At 47.2% G+C, this 11220-nt stretch overlaps 1 protein-coding gene across 1 annotated transcript; it reads right to left on the bottom strand.

Annotated features, from left to right (window-relative positions):
- Positions 1-223: 223 nt before the first annotated feature.
- On the bottom strand, positions 224-9211 carry LOC110288964 (pregnancy-specific glycoprotein 22-like). Its single transcript, XM_021155188.2, has 5 exons — positions 9148-9211; positions 7703-8053; positions 5159-5518; positions 3480-3839; positions 224-552 (listed from the first exon to the last, which is right to left on the bottom strand). Exons 1-5 carry the CDS (start codon positions 9209-9211, stop codon positions 224-226), a joined length of 1464 nt encoding a protein of 487 aa, XP_021010847.1.
- Positions 9212-11220: the final 2009 nt, after the last annotated feature.

Genomic DNA, 11220 nt, shown 5'->3' with positions numbered 1-11220 from the left:
TAAACAATTTAGAAGGCCCAAGAGAGGATACTTGAATCTCACATAGAAGGGAGAAAAATGGTAGTAGGAAACAGATGGAGGTAGGTAACTATGTAGGAGAAGGGATGTGGGAGAAAATGGAGAGGTTCAGGATCAGGTGTGGAGAGGGATGGGAGAGATGGTCAATTGACCATGACAATAAATGGAAATATGTATTTGGTGTGTGGGGGTAGGTATGGGCATCTCAATACAGAAACTCCCCTACCCTCATATAGCATGAGAGGAGGGGGCACTCATTCATCACAGTCAGGCTGACTGGGAGACTGGTCTTTGAGCTGACTGGGTTGAAGGCCTCACACTGATATTCTCCAGCATCTTCCTTCCTCACAGTATGTATCCTTAGTTGGCATTTTGATGGGGACAGTGTCATCCTCTCTGTGAGCTGCAGACTCTGATTGTTGAAGAGCCAACGGATGGAGATCCCAGTGTTGTCTGAGAAGCAAGTGAAGACAACTGAGCTCTGTACTTGAACTGTGCTATCTGTGACTCTCATGGCAGGCTGTGTCACAAGCTCTGCAAAGAAACAGAGGTGAGGACCAAATGACATTCATCTTTCAGAAAGATCAACCTGCCCTTCTATAGCTCACACCTGATAAAGCATGCAGGGAGGAGAAATTGGAGCTGTGACTACACTCATATCTTGTGCTTTGTATTTGCGAACCATGTGCTGTGTGACCCTGATTCAGTCACTGAGGTTGATGTGCCTCAGTTTCCCTGTACTAGGGCCACTGTGCATGATCATTGCACTGCTTATGAGTTAAAATTATGTATGAGCAACGTTCTGAACTGGGAGTGGGGAGCTGCTCACATCAACAGCATCTGTTCTACTTACTGTAGGCTGGATTCCTGAGGATAAGGTGGTGCCTGAAGAACTGTCATCTCTGTCCCTACCCTTGGGGACATTATTTTCCAGTGAATTTCCTAAGTCCATCAGAACATTTGACTTCTGTCCTGGCACCTTTCCATTGAACCTCAGGGTAAGGAGGTGCACAGGTGACCTATATGACTGCACCTGTCATGGTGGTAAACAGCTGATCCTACACCCTGTATGACTTGGACACTCAGCCAAGCCTTGTTCCCTATCAGCTCTAACAGGAAGTCCAATGCTAGCCCTGAGATGAAATTCTCTGGGGACAACTATAATTGGGTATGGATCCTTGGCTTCCTGATGCTCCTCTTTCTGACTGAGTAGTGATCTGGACCATGGAGGGAGGGGGAATACAAACTGAAAGGGAAGATAGAAGGGAAAGAGACAAATCCATCAATATTGAAATCTGTCTTTGGTGAAAAGACAGGGTCCTGTGACAAGAGAAGCTTAGATCAATCACTCAGTGGAGGTGGGTGGGAGTATCTGCAAAAGTCAGAAGGATTGAGCAAACAAGCTCCATCCCCTTTGTGGGCCTAACTGTATGTTGCTTCCTCTGTGGGGAAAGCTATCCTCATGTGTCTCCACCCTCACTGTCCTCACAAGCCTGCTCTCCTTCGGAAAATGTGGGTTGCCGGCAAGCTATCTCTTACTTTTTCTTCTAGTGACCCCAGGTATTTTTACCTCCCAACCTCCATTTTGGTCCAGCCAGCCCTCTGACTTCACTTTGAGATAGCCTTCCTGTTCTGTCTTCCAGCTCATTATGCCTAATAACTTGTTAGAAAAAAATCTAATTTGATATTTCCAGAATATCCAGTACCTACACAGTCTCATATGTCTGTGGGTAGATAGGCAGATGTTCAAATTTCTTGCATATTTCAGAATTAATGAAATTCTAATATTTGGAGCTACTGACACTGGTTAAAACTCCAGCCCATATTACCACACAGGGGCAGCAAGCATTGCAGGAAAGTACATAGTGGGCCACCAGGATTACATCTGCCTGCTCTACCCTCCCTCTGAGGAGAACATCATTTGCTCCAGCACTGCCCACAAGCTCTGCAGTCTTCCTCCCTCTGAGCTCAGCCTACACCCAGGCTGGAGGGCTTCCCAGGGTGATGTTGACTGATACCATGAATGATGGCAAGCACAAGACTGATAATCATCTCTGCACCCTGGGACAGCAACAGCTTCCCACAAGACTACCTTTGCTGTGTTTTCCCAATGTGCCCTTTATAACACAGGATCTTAAGCTCTGCTTTCTTCTCAATGCTGTGGAATCTACTCCCTGCAGGAAAGTGACAGAGGTGCCTGTAAGGACTGGAAGGGGACCTGCTGACTGATGTCTAGCCCGTGCTCACTGATCACCAGTCAGGGTGCATCATCATGAGACTCATGTTGCAGGAGGTCACCAAGACCCTAGAGAGGACAGTGGCCCCATAAACCTAGGGAGAGAATCAGGGGGACTCTCAGCATCCTGTGCTGACAGAGAGTCACCTAGGGTCGGCCCATTTCCTTCCTGGGAGGCAGCTGTTCTCTGTTGAGGTGATTCCCTATGGGATATACCAGGGAGAACTGGGAACCTGTTAACACACTATGCTCTGAAAGAGTAATGTGCTTAGTAGGTCTGAAAGACTGCCCAAGAGAACTCGAGGTCTGTAGGGTCAGGGATGGAGACATGCTACACCATAAGTGCATTCTGGAATTATATTTTCTAGTTTCCTGCCATTCTGAGTAGGGCAAGGGCCTAAAGAGATGGGGCAGACTCTGAAGTCTTGGGCTGAGTTACTTTGCCATCTAGGGAGCAACAACGGAATTTCACCTCATTCTGGATGCTCTTAAGATGGCAACTCTGAAATGTTTGCCTGCAGGAAAGAATTCCAGAAGGTGGACATCATAAGACATACACTTGCCAAAAGGACCTGAGTTCTTTGTTCATCAACATGGAGACACTGGCCTTCTTGCGAAGTCTCATAAGGCCATCCAAACAGCTAGTTAATGGCCTGGGAACCCAGATTGTCCTCTCAAGAAATGCATTCCTGGGTGAGTCTCTGTGAAAGATGGCCAGGGTAACTATCATAACTGCATCTCCTGACAGTGCACTGGATGGTGACACAAGCTATGGCAGCCTTGTACCATGTCAGCTCCAACAGGAATCCAAAGCCAAGCAAAAACAAAAATATTTCCAAGTATCACAGAGATTTCCATCCTGGCCTCATAGTGCTCTGTGTGGGGACTCCACAGCTTCCTCAGCTAGAGCTTATCCTACCTTCACAGAGGGTGTCTATATCAGGGATATGGGCATGGTGAGAGTCCCAGTGGTCAATGCTGAGTCTCACATTCTTGGGCTGAGTTTTTCCAGCACATGATAGGTAACTCTGCATGAAAAGAAAGGTGACAGGTTCTGACCTAATGGTGTTGGTACAGCCCATGTGTGCCCTGGAGCAAGTGCCCAAATGCCAATGTGATGAAAAATGCAGTGGAGGAGATAGCAGGCACAACCAACTCCTTAGAGTCAACTTATTAGGTACAATAAGCCACACCCAGCAGTTGGAAGCCATAAAGAGTCACTTACTGTGGATGTTGACTTGGATGTGTGCTGTTACGACTCTCATATTGCTGTCTATTGTTACTAGTGTGTACAAGCCAGAGTCTTTCTCAGTGACATCCTGGAGCAGCAGGGATCCATTGGTGTACCCTGTCTCTCTTCTGCTGTGTGCACGGCCGTTGATGATGGACTTCGTCACTATGCTATATTCTGCAATTTTAAAGTCCTTAGTGCTAAGCACACCTTTGTACCAGGAAAAGGATTGCAGATCTTCTGGCAGATTATGGACCTGGAGAAGAACACTTCCCCCTTCCACAGCATGCGGTGGAACTGGAACAATGCTGAGTTGGGCAGAGTCGAGAGTGTCACAGCACGAGGAAAGGGAGGCTGCAAGGGAAAGGAGAAAAACCATCACATGGGATCATTGTGCTCGGTGGAAAGATGCTGACCTGCATTCTGAGAAGATGGAGGCTTCAGTGTGAGAATTTCCACATCTGGGCTCATGTCCCATATGCTATAAGACCAGGATGAGCAAGGTATGACAGCCTAGACAGGCCTGTGGGTGTGTCTATCCTGCCTGGTGTAAGTCAGCAACATGGCCTCCATTTCCTCAGTGCCATTGAATCTGTCATTTCCTCTGCATGGAGCTCTCTCCTCAGTGTCTCCATGGCTTCCCCTCACTGCCCTCGGTCAGACACTGCACACACTCATGCATACTGTGCTCTGAGATAATGCCTCCCTCTGACCTTGGTCTCTACACACCCTGGATACTCACTTCCTGACTTTTCTCATTTCCTTTGTACCTGCACTCAGCTTCTGACCTCACTTTCTACATGTTCTTCCTGCTCTGTCTGCAGCTTCCAGGACTATGGCTGGGTGAGGGCTTGGAGCAGGCTGCTCTTCTTAGCAGGCCCAGGATTATGCTGCCAGGCTTTGAGTCAACTTGACACAAGCCACAGTCATTTAAAGCAGGGAGCCTTAACTGAAAATACAAACATCAGAATGATTACTGGGCAGGTCTATAGCACATCTTTTTACTGGTGATTGACACGGGAGGGACCAGTCCACTGTGAGCATTTCCACCTATGGGCTCATGGTCCCATGTGCTATAAGACCAGGATGAGCAAGGTGTGAGGAGACAGGCAAGAAACAGCACCCCTCCATTCTTCCTACAAAAAACCCTAAGTTGGTTTGATACTTTTCTCTTGGGTTTTTTTATTCGTTTTCTTTTCTTTTCTTTCTTTTTTTTTTTTTTTTAATGAAACTCTGCTGTTAAGTACTCATAAATATACTGGTTTGACAGACAGCCAAAAACTATTGTTCACTGTCTGCTCAGAGCAGGAGTAAGTGTCAAGTCCTGATAAATTGGAACCCAGGATATTTTTAGTCAAGCCTGGGACAGACAACCGGGGCCACAGCTTCCCAGTGCTCACCATTCTATATGGACTCCACACTTTCTTCATGTTCATTGCAAGAGCCTCAACAGACAGAGCAGTTTGGCATCTTAGGTCCTCTGAGATACAAGGGGGTATCAGAAAGCAGAGTCTGACCCATGGGCATTTCACTCTACATGTGTGACCTGCATACAGTGGTCAAACCCCAACGTGGGGATAAAAGTGCAGAGGGGAGGTAGTCACATGCCACCAGTGACAGTGCTCTTGGTAGAAGACCCTCCCAGCACTGAACAATCACAGAGAATCACTTACTGTCCACCTGAAGGTAAATGTGTGCTAATTCCATTTTCCGATGTCGATTCAGAGTTCGTAGGGTATAGAATCCTGTGTCTTTCCAGGTGACATTCTGGAGCAGCAGGGATCCATTGTTGTACACTATCTCTCTACCACTGTGAGCTGGACCTGGCTCACTTGAATTCTTGGCTGCTCTGTATCGAGCAATCTCAACCTTGTTAAATACAATCAGCCCTTTGTACCAGAAAAGTGATTGAAGATACTTTGGAATATTGTGAACAAGGAGAAGAATGCTTCCCCCTGCAGCAACGCTGGCCGGCACTAATTCAATAGTGGGACGTACAAGGGTAGTAGGACGCCCACAGATGAAAAGAGAGGCTAGAAGGAAAGAGAGATCCATCAATATTTGGACTTTTGTATTTTGCTAGGATGGCACCCTGTGTCCTGAGCAGCTGTTTAAGTTGCTCAACCGAGGTGGGTGGGTGTCTCCCTGCCCTACTTGGTGGAGGTCAGGGCATTACCTCCACGTGCTCCATGAGCCTGGGTTGTCACATCCACTCTAGGGTGCTTACCACTTTGGAGTCAACATGGCCCCACCTCACTTTCTTCAGATCCCTGCTCATACTCAGTATAGATGGTGTTGAAGTGCTGTCTCCTGACCCCTTCCCCAGCATCCTGTCTTCACTCTCTAAAGCTTTTGTTGTGTTTCTGTTCCTTTAATGCCCCCCCAACACCTGTTCACCTCTCCTCTCACACTCTGTAAACTGTGGACTTCTCACCCATGATCAGGAGGGCCTGACAGGTGGCACAACCTTTGCAGAGAATAGAGAGGGGGCCTCCCTGAACTCTGTGGCCCTATGTGTCCTCACTCTGTATCACATCTATCCAGCCCAGCTCCCAAATACCTCCTCTACTCTCAGCCTCCTCCTAGACATAAGAATCTTACAGAGCCCCATGGGCTGTAGGTAGCTCTGATTTCTCTGCCCTGTACACTCTCAGGACTACCCACCTACACTCTCCTCTTGGCTCTTTCTGTTTAAGCCCCCCAAAGTACACAGTGACAAACAACCTTCTGAGCATCTCTGGGCCCTGAGACAACATTAGATCACCCAGGGTAGCCCTCTGTTGTGTTCTCAACCTGGGTCAGTCAGCAACAAAGAGGTAGCCTCTGCACTCTCTGTGTGACACAGAAACACTGCTGGAAAACCAGTCTGCCCTATCTTCTCAAAATGAAATTTCCTCTCAGGAGGAAGATGACAGATATGTGTGAGGGATCCTAAGGGACCAGCTGCATGGTGAGTGGGGAAGGGGACAGATCCATTCCACTGCAGGCAAAATTAGGATTCTGGATTCTGAGGGAGTAGAAAGACCCAGGACCAGATGTGTTAGGAGCCTTGGCCTGAGTGTGTGGGAGGAGGTGACCTGGGTCCCAGAAGGATTGTTCTGGGCTCCATCATCCCATGCAGGGTTTCAAGAAGGTGCTCACACTTCTTATGCCTGCTGAGCTGTGTCTCATGTGTTCCCTGTGCTCCCAGGCCTTGCTAAGATGCCTTGAAACTACCTCAAGATGATTCCCATGGGACACCCTTTCATTCCCAGAGTAAATGCATGTCTGGAATGTGAATATCATCCCCTGGCAGGTCTGAGAAAGCTCTGCCAGAGACCTCCAGGTATACAAAGAAGAGATAAAAGCAAGGGTAGGTGAAAAGTTGATAGAGAGATAGATAAAAGTTGAGGTCCTGATTCAGGCATATAGGTTTATGAGTATTCCCTGAGTGTTCCCAGGCTGTGCCTGCTCTTCACTGTGGGAACTGCAGCTCATGTCTGGAGAACTGTCCACATCAGTGCAGCCTGTTCTATTTGCTTATAGGTGAGAATGTGCTGGCCTCAAAAGATAAGAACTTGTCAGTAGTATCTGTGTCCTTTCTCCCTTTCTGATGGGAAAACAACTTTCCTAGAAGTCTCATAAGCCTAACAGGAAAATGGGATAATGGCCTGGGAATCTGCCCTGATGTGGTCTCCCTCTGGGACACTAAGATGACCAGGAGACATGGACTAATTCTGGATCTCATGGCAGTACACGGTTTTCTTCCACATGGAGCAAGACATTGTCTACAACAAGCACTCTTTACTGCAGACAGAAAGTCAAGATCCAACCAAGCACAAAGCTTCTCAGGGCCCACAGGAGGTGAGGGTGGAACAGAGGTGTGGAGCCAGGGCTTTCTGGTACTCAGCTGTGTAAGATGCCCATGACTTCCACAGGCCCTTCTTTCTTCCCTCAAGACTTTCTCAAGGATGGTTCCCTATGAAGGACCCCAAGATCTAGACAGAGGCTGATGTCCTTGGCTGACTTGCCCATCCTGCATCCAGGTTTCTCTGAGGTGAAATCAAATGAGGAATTCTGCACAATTGACGTTATTTTCCACCATGTGTGTCCTGCACTAAATGTTCAAGCCCCAACATAGAGACACAATACAAAGGGAAAGGAGAGACAGTTCAGACCTGATACTTCTGTGTGCGTAGTAAGAAGACCCAACCCAGATTTCACAAAGAATTACTTACAGTACACGTGCAAGTACAGGGAGGTATTTGATACCATTTCTCGTTGTTTACTTATGGTTTGAAAAGTGTAATACCCTGTGTCCTCCTGTGTGACATTTTGGATCCACAGGGTCCCGTTGATATATAATGTCTCTCTGTCACTGTATGTCAGCCTCTTCCCCGCTGAAATATGGTACAGTGCAATTGCATGCCTCGAATATGTCATTCCTCTGAACCAGCCAAACATTAGAAGGTTCTCTGGCATATTGTCAACACGTAGAAGAACATTTTCTCCTTCAACCACTTGGGGTGGTAAGGATTCAATGGTGACTCTGGCAGTGGTGGGCAGGAGACAGCAGGTTAAGAGGGAGGCTAGAAGGGAACAGAGAAAAGCAACCAATAATGAGCAGGTGTCAGCATCCCTCAGCTTATGCCTATGTCTAGGGGAATGACCATAATGAAGATGAGCAACATAACCTCCATGACCTCAGAGCTTCAGATGGTATCATGTCCTCTCTGAGGAATCCTCTTCTCAGGTGTCCTCACATTACGTCATTCTTCACATAAAGAGTGTCTGGTGTCAGGAGAAGTGGCTCTCTGACCTCCTCCTCCATGCAGTCCTCATATTCTGAATAGTTTCTGTTCCATTAAACCAGTGACTTTTTCCTCTGTATACTCTGAATTCCCATCAACAAGTTAAGGCCTTTGTGAGTACAATGATTGGAACTATCTTTTTGGAAATGTCAGTTCGTGAAAAGATCTCAGAGAACAATGGGGTTGAAAAGGAGGGGGAGGGGGACAAAGGAAACAGGAAAGAATGAAAGAATGAATGAAGGAAAGAAAGAAGGAAGGAGAGAAGGAAGGAAGCAAGGAAGAAAAAGAGAAAGGAACAAGGAATGAAAGAAGGAAAGAAGGAAGGAAAAAAGTAAAGAACAAAAGGATATCTCCATAGATTTATCTACATAGTTCCCAAGTTTACAATAAATGGCAATCATTATATTTAAGGGTGGTTTAATAATTGTGTATTTGATGCACCAGTTTGGGAAGTCAAATGTCTCGGTGTGCACATTGTGGGTACATGACATGCACCTCTGTGTACAGAAAAGACCCTGCAGCACCCTGGACCTCCATCTACCCTGTGAGAGCTGAGGAATAAATTCAGACTGTTATGTCTCCACACACTGGGCCATCTTTGGAGAGTCACCCTGTCATGGTTAGGAACATCAGTCTTCTGACCATGGTGGCCACTGTGACTGATTTTGAACAGGGACAGCTGAGGCTTTTCTTTCCCTCCTCAGTTCCTGTCTGCTCAGAGTTTCCTGCTGTTGAGTCTCTGTCCCTCACTGCACCTTCTGCACCATGACTACAAACAGAAACCCAAGTCTTCTCTAGACAGCTTCAATTCAGAGGACTTTGGGCTTCTGAGTTTCCCTTCCCACACACAATCAGATAGTTGGAACACTTACCTGTGAGGAGAACCCTCTGCCAGGAGGTACACCCGTTGCTGAAAAGTTCAGATGACACCTCCATATCTCTTCTCACTATACTGGCCTTTCTCTGAGGAAAAGACCTTCAGCTCCTGCAAGGCACCTGGCCTCTCCTGTCCTTCTTCCTTCTGAGATGAGTGTTCTCTCAGGCAGGAGCACTTCCCAGAATCCTATTGGCTGTGTGTGGTGGGGTCTGTGTCCATAGAACTGCTCAGCCACTTCCACTCTCAGTGCTGCACCGCATCTTTCTCACATTTTCTCTCTTTATGATTCTCCTCCAACAAGACCTTGAGCAACAAGGCTGATAAGCATCGACATGCCCTCAGAGAACAACGACTCATCCAAGGGCTGACAACTGCTTACTCCTGGACATGAGTCTGTCAGCATCAAAGAGGGAGCCTCCATCTTTCCTACGTGTCCCTGTGACACACAAACCCAGCTGAGGTCCTAGTCTGTCTTGTGTTATCAGAGCTCTGGGAAGGTGAGCTTTTGCAGCAGGAAGGAGACACAGATGTCTGTGATGGTTGGAAGGGACCAGCTCTGTGATGACTGGAAATGAAGATAAGCCATTTATCATTAATGTCACCAGTCAAGTTCCTGACTTGAGACAGAGTACTGAGAGCAGCTGTGTGGGGAATTTCATGTTCTTTGTATTGGGGAAGAAGTGACCTGTGTGTCCTGGAAAGGACTGTGGGCTCCTCACCTATGGACAGTTTCCAGGCAACCTACTAGCATTATGGGTTGGTTGGACTGTGTGTTGGCTGAGACCAACTGCTTTCTAGTCTCCCTGTGTCACCTATGTCCTTTGTCTGGTTAATTTCTGCAGCAAGGGTTCTGTATTCCCCTTGGGAGATGCCAGGAGGGAGAGAAATTTCAGGATAACCAGAGAGAGGGGTATCCATAAACACAAAAAACAGAGTATGTTCTAGAGAGAAAGAGAGAGATCCAGGTTAGTAGGGACAGGAATGGAAAGTAGTCTCCTAGGCAAGGTCATAGCTCAGGAAAACAATTGTCTGAGTGTTGAGTGACAGCTGCACACAAGAAAACACGACTTCCTGTCTAGTTCTTGGGTACTGGAGTCCTGGAATTCTTCAGAAATACTTCAGATACACAAGGATTAGTTCTAGAGTCAGAATTAACTGTACAATTTTTTTCAATCCTTGGACAATTGTTCCCTTAAGCAGGTGATGACCAAGATTAACATCAGCTCCACAATGCTTCACAGACACCTGAGAAGGCCCCTAGGGTGGAGACACTGGATACTTGGCTGGAGACAGATAACTTGTGTTTCACATATGTGGATCCTGTGGGGCTCATGTGGACAAGATATTCCCTCTGATTCAGTTTTCCAGTGACAGCACATGAGGGAATCAAATGATGCAGTGTCTACAAGGCAGCCTTAATCATGAAAAGGGCCTGACACTGGGGCCAGACAGTTGTCCAGATCAGCAGCATCTGACCATTTGTCTGAGGGGAGAATTCCTTAGACTTACTCTCTGGGACTCAAATCATCAAGTAGAACTATGTACTCTGTCTCTCTCCTGGGAGCCCTGACCTTCCTGTGAGGTCTCATAAGCCATCCAAACAGTTATCTGATGGCCTGTGCACCTGTGCAGCTGTGTGCTCCATTCTGAGTCACAAAAGAAGATGCCCAGTGACCCAGCAGCATTAAGGGTTGGCTATGCTGTGTGTTACCTGATCACAGTTCTTGCTGGTCTTCCTGGGTCAGCAGTGCTCTTTGTCTGGGTGATTCCCCATCAGCAATCCTGTCTTATACTATGTGAGATTACAGGAGGGAGGAGACTTTCAGATTTCCCCAGAGATAGGGGTATTCTCAGACACAAGAAACAGAGCTGGGTCTAGGAAGAGAGATCCAGGTTAAAAAGAGCAGGAATGGAAAGCAGTCTCCTAGGCAAGGTCATAGCTCAGGGAAACAACCGTCTTGAGGGTTGAGTGTGCAACCTTGTATCACCCCTGGTCTTCTCTGGGAGAAATGGTGTCTCATGTCTAGGACTACAACAGGTCAAGACATCAAATATGACCTTCCCTGAT

This window comes from Mus caroli, unplaced genomic scaffold, assembly GCF_978045245.1.
Source record: "Mus caroli unplaced genomic scaffold, Mus_caroli_1 scaffold_8, whole genome shotgun sequence".
Classification (NCBI taxonomy): Eukaryota; Metazoa; Chordata; class Mammalia; order Rodentia; family Muridae; genus Mus; species Mus caroli.
This window is presented reverse-complemented; position numbering and strand designations above follow the sequence as displayed.